Source organism: Psittacula echo, assembly GCF_963264785.1.
Source record: "Psittacula echo genome assembly, chromosome: 25".
In the NCBI taxonomy this organism is placed as follows: domain Eukaryota; kingdom Metazoa; phylum Chordata; class Aves; order Psittaciformes; family Psittacidae; genus Psittacula; species Psittacula echo.
In genome coordinates, this window is record NC_137760.1 from 5,779,820 (window position 1) to 5,797,455 (window position 17,636).

The following is a 17,636-nucleotide window of genomic DNA, read 5'->3' on the forward strand; positions in this document are numbered from 1 at the left end:
GCACGAACGGACCTGGGGCACTTCCCTCCTCATCGTCCTGCTGCCAGGGCAGGGACCGGAGCTCCCTCCCACCCTCCCCTTGGTGCAGCTCCAGGAGCTTCGTGTCTCTGCCTTGGGGAGCTCCCCAAGGAGCCCCCGCTCCCACCGTGCTCCACGGAGCCCCGGGGCCATCCCGTCCCGTCCCCACCTCTCGGAACGCGGAGGGCTCCCGGGCACTCCAAGGCTCCCGGGCCACACTCCAGCACCTCCCCTCTGTGGGCCTGACCCGCTCCGGCCAGCCCGGGCTGCCCCTGCTTCCCAACCGCTTCCTTGGCAGAGCCCGCACTGCCCTCCGAAGGGCTCCCTTTTCCCCCCCGGGGGTGGGGGGGATGAGGACGCGGCTCTCCCGCAGGGAAGGGAGCTCCAGCAGCAACGTGGAGCCTGGGAATGCTGGGGCTGGGGCCCGAGGCAGGACCCGCGACGCCAGGGAGCATTCCCAGGGGAGCAGTGATTCAGGATGTGCATCCAGAGCAACGGGAGGCACTGCGGGGATGGCGCAGAGCCCGTCCCTCCTTGGAGCCACGCCTGCAGCCTGTGCGCACCCTGCACTGAAGGGTGCTCCTTGGTGCTGAGCTCCGTGACCAGGACAAAGCCAAGAGCTCCTCGGTGCCGCGGGGACGAAGCCATGGAGCGCTCCTCAAACCTCTCCTCCATCCCTGGGCCAGCTCCTGCTCCTCCGCACGGTCCCAGTGCAGGATGAGGTCCGGGAGCTGAGGCGCCGCGGCGGTGGCAGCGTTATCAATGTGATAATCGATCCATTCACGCAGTGAATCTGGGAACCAGCCCAGCAGCAGCGCTGGGAAGCGCCTGGGACCCGGCTCCGCTGGGAGCAGCCTGCAGAGGCTCAGTCTGGGGTTCCCCCCTACACCCCCGGCCGCTGGTGCCTGTCCCATGGAGAGCCTGGGCCCCGGCTGCTGGGGCACAGCGGGAGCAGATCCAGCCGCGGCTCCAGAGTCGCTTCCGAAGGCAGCGGGGACGAGGCTCAAACGCTGCCCGAGCCTCCTCTTCCTCAGCTCTGCCTGCAGGGAGGCCTCGCGCAAGGAAGGCTCTGTCCCACAGAGGGGCCAGGGGAAGCACCACATCCATCACACAGCTCCGAGGAGGGGAGCAGCGCGGCGCCGCTCTCCCAGCTCCATCCTTCCCGGGAGACGCAAGGAGAGGAGGGACCCGACACTGGGAAGAGTCCTCCGGTCAGTTCAGTCCTATGGGAGAGGGGCTGAGGCTCCCCTCGGCCTCGAACCAAATCACAGTCTATGGAACAGCTTGCAGAGCGCTGCCTCGTCCGTGCTGTGATGCCAGTGCCCGCACAGGTACCGCCGAATGCTTGCAGCAGGAACAGGAAAGGAAAAACCCCCAGAACTACCCCATCCCCCCCAAACAACCCCAAACTGGGCTCTGCGGAGCAGGGCTGCGGCCGGGCCGGCCCTACCCGATCTGGATCTGGCCGGAGTACATGGTGAGCAGCACCATGATGGTGAAGCCCGTCAGCAGCCCCGCGTTCTGGATGGCGAAGGTGGTGAGCGCGCTCCCGCTCTGCTCGTCCTCCCGGCTCACCTCGTTCATCTCCGGGAACTGCGGACAGGAAGGAGGGATGGAGGCATGGCAGAGCCCGGGATGTGCTCCGGGATGGCAGAGCCTGGGATGTGCTCCGGGATGGCAGAGCCCGGGATGTGCTCCGGGATGGCAGAGCCCAGGATGTGCTCCGGGATGGCAGAGCCCGGGATGTGCTCCGGGATGGCAGAGCCCGGGATGTGCTCCGGGATGGCAGAGCCCAGGATGTGCTCCGGGATGGCAGAGCCTAGGATGTGCTCCGGGATGGCAGAGCCCGGGATGTGCTCCGGGATGGCAGAGCCTAGGATGTGCTCCGGGATGGCAGAGCCCGGGATGTGCTCCGGGATGGCAGAGCCCGGGATGTGCTCCGGGATGGCAGAGCCTAGGATGTGCTCCGGGATGGCAGAGGCCGGGATGTGCTCTGGGATGGCAGAGCCCGGGATGTGCTCCGGGATGGCAGAGCCCGGTGCAGGCAGCATCCGCGCTGCCGGGACACAGCACCCCCTGTGCTCCCTGTGCCCGAGGGCAGCCGGAGCGTTCCCGGTCCCATTCCCGGCCGGGCTCAGCACTCACCATGTCCGCCAGCGCGATGTAGAGGAACATCCCCCCCGCCAGAGCGAAGATCCAGTTGGCAGAGAAGTGGCTGCCGGCCATGATGCCGAAGGCCAGCCCCACGTAGCAGCAGCAGGCGGAGATGAAGTTGAAGAAGAGCGCCTGGCGGATGCTCATGCCCGCGTTGAGCAGGATCACAAAGTCCCCTGCGGGAGCAGAGGGCAGCGGGGTGAGGAGGGAGCACATCCAGCGCCTGCTTTAGCCTGAGCCCAAGCACTGCAATGGCCGTTCAGGCCCAAAGCAGGGCCCGTGTGCCCCTCCTGGAGCGGGAGCTTTGGGCTGGGGGGTTTCCTGATGGCTCCATCTACCTTGAAATCTCAGCCCTCACATTGCCGCAGCGTTCACAGAGCCTCGCGCAGCTCCCCCCATCCCAGCCCTTTCCCCCAGTTAACAGCGGGGAGGAGCGGAGCCAAGAGGACCCTTCCCTGCGGAGGCGCGTACCCAGCTCGTGTGGGAACTCCTCGCACAGGATGGCCACCGAGGTGCTGATGCCCTGGAAGACGGAGACGGTGAAGGAGGCTCCGATGGCCAGCCCGTCGATGAAGTTGTGGAGCCCGTCGCTGAGGGTGATCATCCAGGCCAGGGTGCCGATGTCGGAGTAGCGCACCTCCTTCAGCCAGTAGCACGCGCTCTGCGAGGCCTGCAGGTCCTGCACAGCACCCGGCGCTCAGCACCCGCAGCCCTGCACACACTGAGCCCCGCGCTTTGCCGTGGGGATGCACTCGGCTGCACCGGATGATCCCTCCCAGCCCCATTGATGCTGTGCGCACCGGGACCCAAACCTGCTCTCTTCCCACGCTCTCCCCCAGCCCCACACGAGCGGCACGAACCTGGACCGAGAGGGAGCCCACCCCGACCTTCTCATCCCCGGGGGGGCTCTTGCACTCCCGCTCGCTGGGCGCTGCAGGGATCATGTGGTCCAGGTCCCCGTTCTGCAGCTTCTCCGTGACCCCCTCCTCCTGGTCCTTCTTGGAGGGCAGAGCCTCGGGGCCGTAGTGGCTGTGCCCGTGGTGGTGCTGCGGGACAAGGGAGGGCAATGGACGTCAGCCACGTCTCCCGCCCGAGCCGCGCTCCGAGCGGCCCCTGCTCGGCCTCACCTGGTCCTTCTGCTTCAGCAGCATCTTCAGCACCTTCTCTGTGAAGAAGAAGAGGTAGAAGCCCCCGAACACCACCGCGGACTTGGAAACGTAATAATCCTCCTGCGGGTTGAACCCGAACGCCTGCGGGGACACGAGCGCTTTGAGGAGCAGCCCCTGGCGCAGGCCTCGGGGCAGCCCTGCTGTGCCCGGACCTCTCTCAGCAGCAGCTGCCCTGGGGACAAGCTCACAGGTGCCCTTGTGCCCCTTCCATCTCCCTCGCTCCCCAGCCACGCTGGGCCCCACGGATCCACCGCCCTGCGCGTGGCGGGGATGCTAACGCAGGTGAAGGCGGAAGGGACCTGCCTGCAGGGCTGCCGAGGGCAAGAAACGCCTTGGAGCAGCCCAGGGGTCTCCCTGGAGCGATTCCCATCCCCAGCGGGGCACAGCAGCAGCTCCAGTGCACTCCCGAGGGGCTCCCAGGCTCCTGCCTCGCTGCGGGCTCCCTCCGACAGCAGCGAGCGCCCAGGGAGGGAGAAAGAGCCCCCAAGAGACAGGAGAGGAGCGAGCCCGCGACCCTCGGCCTACCTCGGGAATGAGCTGGAAGAGGGCGTTGGAGTAGAGAGTTCCAATCGCCAGAGCTATGAAGTAGAGCAGCAGCCGCTTGTAAAAGGTCTTCTTCATGAAGGGCACGACGCTGGCTCCCACCAGCGAGCAGAGGGAGATGACGGTGACGCAGAGCAACCCGAACCCCCAGACTGCGGCAGGGCCAAACCCCCCCCGGCCGAGCGGACACGGGAGCAGCGCGGGCAGGGGCAGGGAGGGGGGGATCCGGGCCAGGGGGACGGGAGAAGGGGAAGGAGAGAAGAGGACATTGGTTAGTGATTGCTGCTTCATTGGTGCGGGGGGACCGGGCCGGCGCCTGCGGAGCGGCGCTTTGGGAAGCAGCCGCGGCACAAGCGGCCGGGAGAGGAGCGCTCCCGAGCCCTGCGGGGCGTGGGGCGGCCGCTCCAGCGCCACCGAGCCCCCGGTGCCCCCAGCACCCCGCACGCTCCATCCTGCTCCCGCGGCGCTGCCAGGCTGGAGCGTGGCCGGGACCCCTCCGCAAGGCGGGAGGCGCCGGCTTTGGCGGGGGGCGAACACCCGGAGGCGGTTCTGGAGCTGAGCAGGAGCCGCGGGAAAACCTCCCCTGCGCACACGGATCCGGCGCTCGGCACCCAACGGGAGGGCAAACCCCGGCAGAGGCGAGGGCGCTGCGCCCCGGGGGAGCTGCACCCTGAGCACAGGGCTCAAGGGGGACTGGATCCATCTCGGAGCCCCGTGAAGCCTCCTGGACCCGTTTGCGGGGTCCAGGGCATTGGTTCAGCTCCAGAACCGCGCAATTACAACACAATCAATCTGCGTGTGTCCGTCCGAGCACCAGGAAACCCGTGCGGGAGCGGCGGCCTCGTAAACCAGAGAGGGGTAAAGGAGGGCAATGAGTGCCCTCGGGAACGGGGCTGCGTGAGGAGGAAGCGGCTGCTTCCCTGGGCCCTCGCATTGATGCCTCGGCACAGCTCAGCCCCGCGGTGCTGAGCACTGAGCCCAGCCCGGGGGCAAAGGGCTCCTCCCCACAGCCCCAGCTCGGGTCCTGCTCCAGCCCCGGGGCAGCAGCACCAGGGGACACGGAGCTGCAGCTCTGCGCTGGAGCCCGGCTGGGAGCTGGGCTCAAGGGGAGCCCCAGAGCAGCTCCAGAGCCCAGCACAAACATCCCTGGATCCCGAGGGTTTCCTGGCGCTCGGAGGGGCGGGAAGAGCCTGCGGAGCCCCGGAGCAGCCTGAGCCGGAGCGGTCGGAGGGGGCGGGTGCCGGGGCCGGGCCGTGGAGCGCACCTCTGGGATGAGCTGGAAGAGCGCGTTAGAGAGCAGCGAGCCGATGGAGAGCGCCACGAAAAACGGGAGCACGCGGCCGAACACGGGCTTCCCGGTGCAGGGCACGACGAGGACTCCGAGCAGAGCGGCCACGTTAATCATGGACACGCTGAGGAAACCAAAGCCCCACGCTGCGGAACGACAAGAGACCGGGGCCAGACATTACCGGGGCTCTGGGCGCGGGGACAAGCGGCTCCGGCTCCTCCATCGCTGCTCCGGCGCGCGCGCAGTCACCGGCGCTGCCAGGGCCCGTTGAGGGCAGGGGCAACGGGGCCCCCGGCACACCTGGGAGAGCCTCGTGGCACGGGCTGAGCCTGGCCCCGCACCTCGGGCACCGTCAGCGCTTGGGTGCCTGGCACCTCCCGGCCCGCACCCAGCACCCGGCTCTGCCAAAGAGGGGACCTCAGCGCCCGGGGCCGGACCCGCGCCGAGGAACCCCCCGGAGCCGGTGCAGCAAACCCGAGCCCCCCTTACCCTCGGCGGCGCTGGGCCTGCTCTCGTCCGGGCGCTCGCCCTCGTCGCGCGCCGCGCTCCCGGCCCCGCAGGCGCCGCTCTCCAGCTGCTGCAGCAGCGCGGGGCAGAGCTCCCGCAGCTCGCGGGGCCCCACGGCCGCGCCTGCGCTCAGGTTGTGCAGGGCAAAGAGCTCGGCGGAGCTGAAGCACTGCGGAGGGAAGGGGCCGGGCTGAGCGCGGGGCACGGCCCCGGCAGCCCCACGGCAGCGTGGACGCTGCTCAGCCCCAGCCTTACCCGGGACACGTTCCCCTGCGGCGCCGAGGCGTTGCCGGGCCCCAGGCCCACATCCAGGCGGGTCAGCAGCGCCCGGAGCTGCGCCAGGCTCAGGGTCCCGCTCTCCCCATAGCGCTGGAGCAGATCCTGCAGGAAGGAGGCTGCCGAGAGCCCGGAGCCGGCGCCGGCCCCGCACCGCAGGAGGCAGAGCAGCGCGAGCAGGAGGCAGCACCAGCGCCCGGCGCGGGGCATCGCGGGGCCACTGGAAGAGAAGGCACAAACTGCAGTGAGCATCGGCGGCCCCACAGCTCCCAGCTCCTCTGCCCCACAGCCCCATGATGAGGGCAGGTCCCTGTCCCACAGCTCCACAAAGATGGCAGGTCCCAGCCCCACAGCTCTATAATGATGGCAGGTCCCTGCCCCACAGCTCTATAATGATGGCAGGTCCCAGCCCCACAGCTCTATAATGATGGCAGGTCCCTGCCCCACAGCTCCATAATGATGGCAGGTCCCTGCCCCACAGCTCCATCCAATGGCAGGTGCCTGCCCCACAGCTCTATAATGATGGCAGGTCCCTGCCCCACAGCCCCATCCGATGGCAAATCCCTGCCCCACACCAGCCCCATGCAGGCCGGGAGCACCCAGACCCAGCACCTTCTCCCTGTGCTCTTCCTGCCCCCGGATCCAATCTCAGCTCCTCACTCACCGGCGGTGCCGGGGGCTCCCGGGGGCTCTGCAGCCCCGCAGCACCTCGGGATCCCTGCGGAGCGATCCCACACCGGGATCCCGGGGATCCCGCAGCCCAGCCCCAGCCCGGCTCTGTGGGGTCCCGGCCGCTCCAGCGCCACGTCAGGTCCTGGCTGTGCCCCCAGGGCCGGGACGCGCGGCGGGAGGGCACGGGGCGGCACCTCCATGGGGCTGCACTTTAACCCCGGTAATCGCAAGGAGCCGCGCAGGGATCAATGCGAGGTGACGGAGGCTGCGGGATCCGGTTCACCCAGGAGCAAAGGGGCCGGGAGCCCGCACGTCCCCACGGGGCAGCGCCTGGAGCCGAGCCCGCTGGGAGCGGGAGCACCGCGGCGATCCGAGCCGGCGCTGGCAGCGCCGGGGACACCGAGACCGCAGCGGGACCAACGGGGAGCCCCGGCAGGAACGAACAGCGGGGACCCGCGGGCTCTGCGCTGGGGGCGCCCCACGGGAACAGAGCGGGGGGGGCCGGGGACCCCCGGCCTTTGCCTCCTCCCGAAACAAGGCCAGGAACGGAACCGAAGCCAGGGATTGTTCCCAAAGTAACCGCGGGGCCGGGAGCTGCCAGGACCCGGCCGGGCCGCGCTCCCCTTCCAGGACCCCGCATTCCTGCGGGCCCAGCGCCGCTCGGGCACCTTCGTCGGCGGGGGCCGGGGGGGCTCCCGGCGCCTCCCGCCCAGGTTTAAGCGCGGATGCTTTGGGTTCACCCCTCCCGGCCCAGAGCCGGCGGCGCCCGCGAGCTCTGCCCCCTCCCTGCCCAAACCCCCCCAGGGCCCCGCCGTGGGACGCGGCACGGGCTGGGATGAGGGGAGCTCAAACCAACCCCGCTCCAGCGCCGGGGACCCCTTCCCCCGGAGCTCCAAGCGCCTGTGTCCAACCCGGCCTTGAGCCCTGCCACGGATGGGGCAACACTTCCCGGGATGGGGCACAGGCAGGGGCTGGCGCTCGGCCCACGGTGACAAAGGCCCGTCCTGCACCGCCGCATCCCGGGATGGGGGCAGTCGCTGCTGATCCCCATCCCCGCATCCTGCATCCCGCTGGAGCGCTCCGGTTCTCCCAGCCCCCGGACGGGCCCTTCCAGCGCCAAACCAGGCTGGAAAACCGGGACTCTGCCTCCACGCCAAGGGCAGGAAGCGCTTGCGCTGCCCCCGCTCCAACGGGAGCTCAACGGGAGCATCCCTTGGGAAGGGGCCGGCTCCCAGGGGACCCTCACCCCGGCGCCATCCCCACCCCTGCGGGACGCGACCCCCGGGCCCAGCTCCCCGCTACCGTCAAGGGCGCCCTCTCCTCCGCGCTCCCGTCCCGGCGCCTGCCCCGCTTTATCCCAGGACACAGGGACCCGGCCGCCGGGAGCGGCGCCAGCGGAGCCGGAGCCCTTCCCCTTCCCGCATCCCGCGGGGTCACTTCCCAGAGCTCCATGGGCCTGGGGCTGCCCCCCTCAGCCCTGCCCCGTCCAGCGCCAGCCCCCATCCCGTAACAGGCCCCAGAGCGGTGCCAAGCCCCATGGATGGGTTCCCTGCCCCACGGCCGGGTCCTGCGCGCACAAACTGGGCCTCCCATCCCATCAGCGGGGTCTCCCTCGCAACAAACTGGTTCCATCCCATAAACCGCGCTCCCCCCCCATAAACCGCGCTCTCCCCCCATAAACCGCGCTCCCCCCCCCAAACAAGGTCCCCCCCGACACAAACTGGGGCCCCCACTCCCCAGCCCCACTGCCCCTGCCCCAGCCCCGCTCCTAGAGCTCGCATCGGTGGCCCCAGGCCCTGTGCCTGCGTTCCCTGCCCCACATCCCCGCCGCTGCCTGCACCTCTGCCCTCACCCGGCCCCAGACCCCGTGGGCAGTCCCAAAGGGAGCCCCAGAGCTGCTGCCCAGGCCCTGTGGCGGGTCCCAGACCCCATAAACCGGCCCTAGACCCCACAGCCGGTCCCTCCATCCCTTCCTCCATCCTTCCCCCATCCCCATTTCCATGCCGGGGCTCCGGGCCCGCTCCCGCTCTGCTCCCCGCCGCCCACCCCGCGGCGCCCGTCCCCGCACCCGGATTCCCGCCGCCCCCCGGTCCCATCCCCATTCCCGTTCCCATCCCGGCCATTCCCGGCCCGCTCCTACCTCCCTCCCTCCGTCCCGCTCCGCTCCGCTGGGTCGCTGCCGCGCAGGGCGCACGCTCGGCCGGCGGCACGGGGAGCGCTCCCATTGGTCAGCGCCAGCGCAAGCCACGCCCCCTCCCGCTGCATCGCTGCGCAGCGCCCAGAGCCGGAGGCGCGATTGGGAGCGGGAGCTCCATGGAGCATCCCATGGACCCCATAGACCCCCCCCATAGACCCTATAGAGCACCCCATGGACCCTATAGAGCAGCCTGTGACCCCATAGAGCACCCCATAGACCCTATAGAGCACCCCATGGACCCTATAGAGCAGCCTGTGACCCCATAGAGCACCCCATAGACCCTATAGAGCATCCCATGGACCCCATAGACCCTATACAGCAGTCTATGACCCCATAGAGCACCCCATAGACCCTATAGAGCACCCCATGGACCCTATAGAGCACCCTATGGACCCCATAGAGCAGCCTATGACCCCATAGAGCACCCTATGGACCCCATAGAGCACCCTATGGACCCCATAGAGCACCCCATGGAACCTATAGAGCACCCTATGACCTCATAGAGCACCCCATGGACCCCATACAGCACTCTATGACCTCACAGAGCACCCTATGGACCCCATAGAGCCCCCCGGGACATGGAGCACCCCATGGAGCCCTCCCCCTGACCCCCCCTCCGGGGTACAGGGCACCAGCAGCCACCCCCCAGGCATCATTTGGGGGCCCAGAGCATCCCTCGGGTCCCTCTGGGGGGGACCAGGGCACCTCATGGATCCCCCCGACGGCTCTGCTGGGGTTCAGGGCACCCCCCAGCCCCCCCCAGGCATCCCCTTGGAGGCACAGGGAACCCCCCAGCCCCCCCGACACCTCTGGGGGCCCCGGCCCCCCCCAGCCCCACACCGCAGCCCCTGCGCCCGGGGCAGGGCGAGCGCTGCCAAAGTCCGCGGGGCCGGTAAATAAAGGGCGATGGGCGACGGTCAATGATTAACCCGGGCGCAGGGGCTGCGGGGCCCCGGTCCCGGCAGCGTCCCCATCCGCGGGCCCTCCATCCCCGAACAGAGGGGTACGGGTGTCCCTGTGAGCCCCCAGAGCCCGGCACCCGCCTGCACCGGGAGGCACCGGGTGCCAGCAACGCCTTTATTGCAGTGAACTGAAACCGCAGGCACAGGAGGGAAAGACCGGAGTCCTGCCCGCTCCGTTCTGCGCTAAAAGGGGGGGGAGAGGCTCCTGCCCCCCCGACCCTGCCCGTGCTGCACAAGGGGGGTAAAGGCAAAATCCAAGTGACCTGAGGGGCTGCAACAGCTCCAAACCGAAAGGTCCCGATCCCGGCGCAGCAGCGAACTCAAACAAGGTTTTCCCTTGGGAATGGGACCCGCGCCAGCAAACAGAAGATGGAATCAGCTCCCTCCTTGGGCAAGCAGCGACTCCTCCAGGATGGCGCCAGCAGGAGCCGGGCTTCCCGGAACAGGAGCTCGAAAAGCAAAGGAACTCCAGAACCTGGCGGCTGAGCCGAGGGCAAAGCGAGAACCAGGGCGAAACCCACCCAAAGCCCTGGGGATTCGCACCCAGCGCCCGCACGGGGATGGCAGCGCCCATGGGGTCCCCGCTCCCACCCCGGTGCTGGAGGCCGGGAACCCCGGGCTCGGTCTGGTTTCATCCCATGGAGAGGAGCCCCAAGAGCCCGCGGGCCCAGGGCGCTGGAGCCAGGCCTGGCTGGGTCCGAGCATCCCTTAAACCAACAAAACGCAACCCAAGGAACCGCAAGCAGAACTAAACCAGGAAACCCCCGATGGAGCAGGGTCGGGAGGGCAGCGGCGCCGGCTCACAGGAAGAAGAGCTTGTCACAGAGCTGGGTGCTGGGCTCGTGGCGCAGGATGTGTCCCGACAGGAACGCCAGCTTGTGCGCGTAGCGGCAGGGCGCGGGGACGCGCACGGTGCCCGGCCAGTTCCAATAGAGGTGGCAGAGCTTGAACGTGAGCCTGGGCACAGCGAGGGCACGGGGTGAGAGCCGCAGGGATGCAGGGCACGGGGGGCCCAAGGAGGGCACCAAGGAGAGCTCAAGGCCCGGGGGGATGCAGGGGCTGGAAGAGGCTGCAGGAAGCCGGCCCCTACCTCTGTATGTGCTCGAAGCTGAGGTTGGCCGTGTTGAGCAGGCAGATGTAGCGCGTGGGGATGCTGCAGCCCTGCTGCGAGCAATGGGCCTGCAAGAAGAAATCCTGCCTGCAAGGAGGGGAGGGAAGGGAAACGCGTCCAGGGAAGCTGTGGCTGCCCCATCCCTGGCAGTGCTCAAGGCCAGGTTGGACACAGGGGCTTGTAGCACCCTGCTCCAGTAGAAGGTGTCCCTGCCCGTGGCAGAACTGGAGGAGCTCCAAGGTCCCTTCCAACCCAACCCATCCCACGAAAGGGTTTCTATGGAGGGGCCCTTGCACTCCGCGGTGCCTCCTGCACCCCCCGCATCCCTCCTGCAGGCAGCCGCTGGCCCTCACCACTGGGAGCTGGTGATGGTATGGTCAACGACGGTGCCCGGCGGAGGGGCCACGAGCTGCTCCGCTGCCAGCGTGTACAGGTTGGTGCTGTTCTGCTTCTGCACCACCAGCACCACCAGCCCCGGCTCGTAGCTCTCGAAGGTGTCGAAGCACTTGTGCAGCTGCGGGATCTCGTACCGGAGCACGGTGTCGAGCTGGCTGTCGGACACCCCGTCCCGGAACACCACGATCTTCCTGGGCAGGCAGTGGTTCATCTGCGAGCAGCAAGCACAGAGACCTGGGGTCTGCTCCCCTCGCCAGGCACAGCCCGGGCGGATGGGGGGGGACCAGGACCCGGGGAGGAGCTGGGTGAATTCATCACCCTCCAGCCTTGTGGACAGCCCCAGCTGCGCCCAGAGCCAGGGCCTGGGCACCACAAACCGGCTGCTCCCCATAGAACCAGGGAACCCCAGCCTGGATTGGGTTTAAGGGACCTCAAAGCTCCTCCAGCTCCAACCCCTGCCACGGGCAGGGACCCCTTCCACTGGAGCAGGGTGCTCCAAGCCCCTGTGTCCAACCTGGCCTTGAACACTGCCAGGGATGGGGCAGCCACAGCTTCTCTGGGCACCCTGGGCCAGCGCCTCAGCACCCTCACAGGGAAGAGCTTCTGCCTAAGAGCTCATCTCAGCCTCCCCTCTGGCAGGTTAAAGCCATTCCCCTTGGCCTGGCCCTGCAGCCCCTTGTCCCAAGCCCCTCTCCAGCTCTTCCAGGCTGCTTCTCCCGCACCTGCAGTGGGATGTGAAGAATCCCAAGGGAAGATCCTGCCCCCCCGCCCCACACAGGCTGCTTTCCTCACGCTGGGGAACGGGCCCGGGCTCAGCCCTTTGCTGGGAACTTCCCCCAGTGCAAACTGATCCCGGAGGGAGGTTCACACGTTCCCAAGATAAGGCAGCGGCTCCGTGGGCTCTGCATCGGTCCAAAGGCTGCTCCGGGCGCTCGCCCTCGCCCGTCCTCACGCACACGGCTCGGGGCTGCCTGGAGCTCGCTGCGAGGACGCAGGAGCCCGCAGGGAGGTTTCGGTGCCAGCACCAAGCCCGGCTCGGCCTCACCTCGTGGAAGTGCTGGAGGGCATCGGCCAGGCAGAGCCGGAGGCTGTCGGCGATCTCCTGGTTCGGCATCTGGAAAACCACCCTGGAATACCACCTGGTGAGGATGCTGCGGGCGGAGCAGGACCAGCGTCAGGCCCTGCGCCCTCCTTCCCCAGCCAAAGTCCTCCGGGACATTGTGCAACCCGCGCCACGGCAGCCACCGCAAACCCTGTGCAGAGCCGGGGGCAGCTTCAGCTCTGCCCCGACCCCGGTTATCCCAGTGCGGGCCCCCCCATCTTCCCAGGGTGGAGTGGGAGGCAGGCTGCTCCCCGCCAGGCATCACGTACTGATTCATGCTGGCCACAAAGCCGATGACCGAGCGCAGCCCTTTCGCGTGGCTGTGGTAGACGTCCATGCCGATGACCATCAGCTGCTTCTGGGGTGGGGGATAGAGAGGGAGGGGGGGAATCAGGGACAAGTCAGACAATTCCCTGCCTGGATCCCTCCAGCTGCAAGGGGACGGCACAGACAGAACGGAGCCTCCAGCTCCTGCGTCCTGCCCGGTCCCAAAGGGAAGCGCGTGCCCAAGCAGCTCGTGCCCAGGCCCCATTCCCGGTGGGTCTTCCCTTACCAGGGGGATGTCGACCCCCCAGAGCTCGCCGCCCAGCTTGCAGTTCATCTGCAGCAGCACTTTCTGCACCACGCTGCGCAGCTTCCCCGGCTGCCCGCTGAGGGTCTGCGCGTTGATCACCTGGGAGCAGGGCAAAGCGAGGCTGGAGGCGCCGGCAGCTTCCCAGCACCAGCGCAGCCCCGAGCCCCCGGCGTACCTGGGAGGGCACGGGGCACTGCACGCAGCACAGCCTCTTGATGGCTGTATACAAATCCTCCCGGCTGCTCGAGATGATGCACAGCAGGATCTGCACCTTCTCCTGCCGGGAATCGCAGCCGGAGCGGGAATTGGGTGCCCAAGGGGGCACGAACCCCCCCCCCAGCAGCCTTGTGCCGAGCTCCACGTCCCTGGCAGCCCGGCCCCGTCCTCACCTCGCTGTTCAGCGTGCTCCGGATGGTCCTGGTGTAGGTCTCCACGCGGTCGTCCTTCAGCTCCACCAGCGCAGGGCGGCTGACGCGCATCCCGATGGGGCCGCACACGCTCTCCATGGCAGACACCAGGTCCTTGGCCAGGTTCTGCAGGCGCTTGGGGTACACCAGGAACCAGTAATTCATGGAGATCTAAGGAGGGAGGCAAGGACAGAATGGGCCTCGGGGCCGTGGCTGCTGAACCATCGGCTCCCAGGGCAATGCGGGAGAGGGGAAGCATCCCGAGGGGGACCCGAAGGAGCCACAACGTCCCCGTCCTGCAGCCTTCAGCCGCGCCAGGAGCAGGTGGGAAGGCAGCCACCTCAGGCCCGTACCTCCTTAGGGAAACCAGGCTGCAGCGCAACGCCAGCACGAACGAGGGAAGGGATTTGGCTCCAAGGAGCCCCGGCGGGAGCCGGGATGGCAGCGGGAAGGAAACCATTCCCAGCTTTCAAAGACGGGGACGCTGGTGCCGGGGCAGGAGCTCACCGCCGAGATGCAGGCTTCCCTCATGACCGCCTTGCTCCAGCTCAGGTCCTCGGCGGGGGTGAAGGAGCCGTGGCGCAGGTTGATCCTCTCCACGGGCAGGACCCGGCCCTCGGTCTAGGGGAGGAGGAGGCCGTGGTGCTGCCGCGCTGCTGCCGCGCTGCTGCCGCGGGGCAGCCCCGGGGCCCTCACCCTGTGGATGTCGAGGTCGAGGCGCAGCCCCCAGCGCAGCAGCTCCCGCGAGGCCTCGGCGCTGTGGCGGATGCGCTGCAGGAGGCTGCTGAGGCGCAGGTAGTGCTGCTGCGGGCTCTGCAGCATCTCCCCCATCACGTCCTGCAGCAAGAACAGCCCCGGCTGCGACGCGGGCTCGGAGCACCCCCAGAGCCCCAGCCCCGGGCTCCCCCTCCATAGAACCGCAGCCCGGACTGGTCTGGGTTGGAAGGGACCTCACCCAGCTCCAACCCAGCTCCCAGCATGCTCTGACCTTCATCATCCGACTGTCCTTCCTCATGTCAGGAATCCCGGTCATGAAAGTGAGCTCTGGCACGAGCAGCACCAAGTCCAAGCAGCGCTGCGGGGATGGGGACTGGCACTCAGCGCCCCGAGGACGTATGCCAGCCCCTTCTCACCCAGCCCTGGGCAGGATGGGGCTGGAGAAGCCAAGAAAACACCATGGGGCTCCATTTCCCCTCCCCAGCTCTCCATTCCCGGCTCACCTTCCCCTCCGGAGTCAGCTTTTCCTTCGGCCTATGGACGAGCAGCGGCTGCTCCAGCTCCTTGATGGTGATCCCATAGGTTTTGCTGGAAAAGCAGCACCAGGCGAGCTGTTCCCACTCCTGCCCCCATCCTGGGCTCCTCGGGCCCTTCCGCAAACACAGGCGCTCACCCCAAGGGCTGCCCCGTCCGGCCCTACCTGTAGTAGCTGATGAAGGTGATGTCCTCGCCGCTGGCCAGGGTGAAGGTGTCCTGGGGGCTCTTGCTCCAGTCGATGTCGTCGAGGCGGTAGGTGCGGTTGTTGTAGCGGGTGATGACCACGCTGCCCACCAGCTGCTTGACGCACTCCTCCTGGAAGGTGCTCGGGCTCTGCTTGTAGATGCTGTGCCTGGGGGGAGCAGGAGCTCGTGGGGATGCTCCAGGTCCATGCGAGCCCCAAACCCAACCGTTGGTGGCCCCCGGCCATCGGTGGTGGCCCCATCGCTGGTGACTGCGGCCGGCAATGCCCTCGCCAAGAGCCTGCCCCGTGGCTGCAGGAAAACCTCCCTCATGCCTAAGGCCCCACAGGGCTCCTCTGGGACCCCCCCCTCCTCTCACATGCAACTCAGGACAGAATCGCTGCGGATCACTTTATGGATGGCATCGACCAAGAGGAAGAGGCCCCCGTCCTTCTTCCGGATGCTGACAGCGTATCCCGGCCAAATCTGCAGCCTGTGTCCGGAGCAGGAGATGCCCAATGGTGCCTGAGTTAAAGCTGGGGCTCTGAGGTCACCCATCCCAGCCCGCTGCTACGCGGCACAGGGCTCGCCCCATCTCGTGCCCGTGCAGCGGGAGGAGGTGCCCAGCACCCACCTGTAACGCTGCAACACGGTGGCCTGGGCAGGCTCAAAGAAGTTTCTCCCCACAAGCTGCATATCCAAGATCCTCATCACCCTGGCAAGGAAAAGCAGGGTGGGCCCAGGCGTGGTGGGGAGGAGGAGGAGGAGGGTCTGGACCATCACTCACCTCCGGAACACCACGTTGTAAAAGGGGATGCAGAGATCGGAGCTGGGCTCCAGGACCTTGGTGATCTGGATGCTGATGGTGACCTCCTCGCCGTCGCTCCTCCTCTGAACCTTCAGTGTGACGAGCTGCGGGGCAGGCCATGTGTGCGTGCTCTCCTTCCGCACATGGGCTGCAGACCCCAGACTGCCCCAAGCGTGGGTCGTGGCATCCCCCACCTGCTGGAGCTGGATGGGCAGGAAGAGGATGGAGCCATCGAACGCCATCACATCCCCCGTCACGGCCCGGTGCTCCTTCAGCATGGCCAAGCGCACGCTCCTGCACTCCACCTCGGGGCTGCGGGGCACAGGGAGGCAGCGCCTGCTCCCCCTGCACCCCCCCAGCCTCCCGCCCCCTAAAACCCCGCTCCAGACCCCACAAACCCTCGACGAGCAGAACCCGGAGCCCATTACCGAGCGCTGCCGCGGCCGCTCCATCCAGTGCTGCCAGGATGGAGGGACCGAGGGAGGGCTCAGGCCGGGGCAGCCGCCTCGGCGGGGCTGTGCGGAGCCCCCGTGCCCGCCCGGTACCTGAAGGTGACGTGGTACTGGAACACAGCTTCGTTCTGGCACTGGATCTTCACAGAGTTCAGCCCCAGAGCCACGGTTCTGCCCTTCGGTGCCGCCTTCACCCCTGGCACCCTTGGGGAGATGGGAAGAGGCAGCGTGAGCCCGGTGCTGGTCGGACCCCCGGGGCCGCGGGAGCCTGCCGATGCTTCACTTACACTGTGCTGGTGGGGGCTGGGGCCGCCGGGAGGCCCTGGGGTGCCGATGGGCTCAGGGTGGGTGCAGCAGCGGCGCTGGGCACCCCATGGGCTGGCGCGGGGGCTCCTCTGCCGGGGGGGTCAGGCTGCGCGTCCCCTGGGCCCCGCCACAGCACCCTGGGTGCGCACAGAGCTCAGCCTGAGCCCTGGGAGCCCAGGCCCCCCGTGCTGACCCTCCCCACCCACTGTACCCCTGCTCTGCCCCACAGCCGGGGCGGCTCCGAGCCTGGAGATGCTCAAACACCCAGGTTTGGGGGCAGGCACTGACTGAACCACGGCACCGGGGACTGGGGCTCCAGGCCCTGCACCAGCTCCGTTCCCTTCTCAATGTCGCTGTTGTAGCGAGGGGCCCAGAACTGAGCACAGGATCCGAGGGGCGGCCTCCACCAGTGCCCAGCACAGGGGCACAATCCCAGCCCTGGCCCTGGGGCTGGTACAGGCCGGGACGTGGTGGGGCCCTGCCCCTGCACACGGTGCCGGTCCCGGGCCATGGAGGGGGCTCGGTGCCGCAGGGACTCACCGCCCGCGCGCCGGGAACGCCACCGTCACCTGGTCACCGTGAGGCGCGGGGCCGGGCCGCGGCGGGGCCTGCACCGCGCTGCGGCCTGCGGGGGACACGGGGCTGTCAACAGAGGGAGGCCGAGGCCCAGACCCCCCCCCGGCCAGGCACCCACCGTGGGGCTCCAGGCCCAGCCCGTGCAGCAGGGAGCGGAGCTGCTGCTCGGCGGGCCCCGGCTGAGGCAGGCGCTGCGCTCGGCCCGCCAGGCCCCGCAGCCTGCCCGGAGGGGCGGGCCCGGGCCCGGGGCCGGGCGGGCGGAAGGACCGCGGCTGCTCCATGGCGCATCCCTCGAGCCCCGCCGCCCCGACCACGCTGGCGGGAACCCACTGCGCAGGCGCGGCCCCGCCCACCGGATGCTCCGCCCCTTCACAACGCCCAGCACCGCGGACAGCGCCGGGAGGGGCGGGGCTTAAAGGGGGCGGGGCCAAGGACCGAGCCGGGGGGGGTGGTGGTCCAATGGGTCTGGGGATGCAGCGGGATTTGGGGGGTGCATTGGGATTGGGAGTTAATGAATAGGGATTTGGGGGCATAAATTTGGATCTAAGAGGTAAATAAATCGGAGGTTTGGGGGTATATTGTGATTTGGGGTAAAAAAGTTGAGATTTGGGAGGTATCTTGGGATAGGCCATACACAAACTGAGGTCTGGGATGAGGAAATGGGGATGTGGGGGTATAACAG

General features: G+C 68.3%; 2 protein-coding genes across 7 annotated transcripts; both read right to left on the reverse strand.

Annotated features, from left to right (window-relative positions):
• Window positions 1–161: 161 nt before the first annotated feature.
• On the reverse strand, window positions 162–8,780 carry SLC39A14 (solute carrier family 39 member 14). Its single transcript, XM_080634431.1, has 9 exons — window positions 8,768–8,780; window positions 5,935–6,175; window positions 5,662–5,848; window positions 3,867–4,036; window positions 3,300–3,422; window positions 3,033–3,218; window positions 2,644–2,851; window positions 2,164–2,348; window positions 162–1,611 (listed from the first exon to the last, which is right to left on the reverse strand). The coding sequence occupies exons 2-9, from the start codon at window positions 6,163–6,165 to the stop codon at window positions 1,465–1,467; spliced, it is 1,437 nt and encodes a 478-aa protein (XP_080490557.1). The 5' UTR covers window positions 6,166–6,175; window positions 8,768–8,780; the 3' UTR covers window positions 162–1,464.
• A 1,122-nt stretch (window positions 8,781–9,902) lies between these two features.
• PIWIL2 (piwi like RNA-mediated gene silencing 2) lies at window positions 9,903–17,556 on the reverse strand. 6 transcript variants are annotated; one of them, XM_080634470.1, is made up of 20 exons: window positions 16,919–17,556; window positions 16,360–16,515; window positions 16,166–16,276; window positions 15,815–15,932; window positions 15,600–15,724; window positions 15,447–15,527; window positions 15,192–15,305; window positions 14,794–14,982; window positions 14,597–14,681; window positions 14,365–14,451; window positions 14,073–14,213; window positions 13,884–13,997; window positions 13,359–13,547; window positions 13,145–13,246; window positions 12,949–13,068; window positions 12,665–12,753; window positions 12,339–12,420; window positions 11,251–11,504; window positions 10,877–10,984; window positions 9,903–10,743 (listed from the first exon to the last, which is right to left on the reverse strand). In XM_080634470.1, exons 1-20 carry the CDS (start codon window positions 17,485–17,487, stop codon window positions 10,587–10,589), a joined length of 2,991 nt encoding a protein of 996 aa, XP_080490596.1. In that variant the 5' UTR covers window positions 17,488–17,556; the 3' UTR covers window positions 9,903–10,586. The 6 variants fall into 6 exon arrangements, with proteins under 6 accessions (XP_080490596.1, XP_080490600.1, XP_080490595.1 ...); XM_080634474.1 differs by having other exon boundaries at window positions 11,428–11,504; window positions 12,339–12,444; XM_080634469.1 differs by having other exon boundaries at window positions 12,339–12,444.
• Window positions 17,557–17,636: the final 80 nt, after the last annotated feature.

Excerpts from the sequence above, each read along its gene's own strand:
- SLC39A14 (XM_080634431.1), bottom strand. The coding sequence starts at position 6,165 with ATGCCCCGCGCCGGGCGCTGGTGCTGCCTCCTGCTCGCGCTGCTCTGC. Across the intron at positions 3,423-3,866 it reads TCTTCCAGCTCATTCCCGAG|GCGTTCGGGTTCAACCCGCA; the intron begins GTAGGCCGAGGG and ends GTGTCCCCGCAG. Across the intron at positions 3,219-3,299 it reads TGCTGAAGCAGAAGGACCAG|CACCACCACGGGCACAGCCA; the intron begins GTGAGGCCGAGC and ends CTTGTCCCGCAG.
- PIWIL2 (XM_080634469.1), bottom strand. The coding sequence starts at position 17,487 with ATGCCCCCAAATCCCTATTCATTAACTCCCAATCCCAATGCACCCCCC. Across the intron at positions 15,528-15,599 it reads TACAACGTGGTGTTCCGGAG|GGTGATGAGGATCTTGGATA; the intron begins GTGAGTGATGGT and ends TTTCCTTGCCAG. Across the intron at positions 14,682-14,793 it reads ACCTTCATCAGCTACTACAG|CAAAACCTATGGGATCACCA; the intron begins GTAGGGCCGGAC and ends CTGCTTTTCCAG.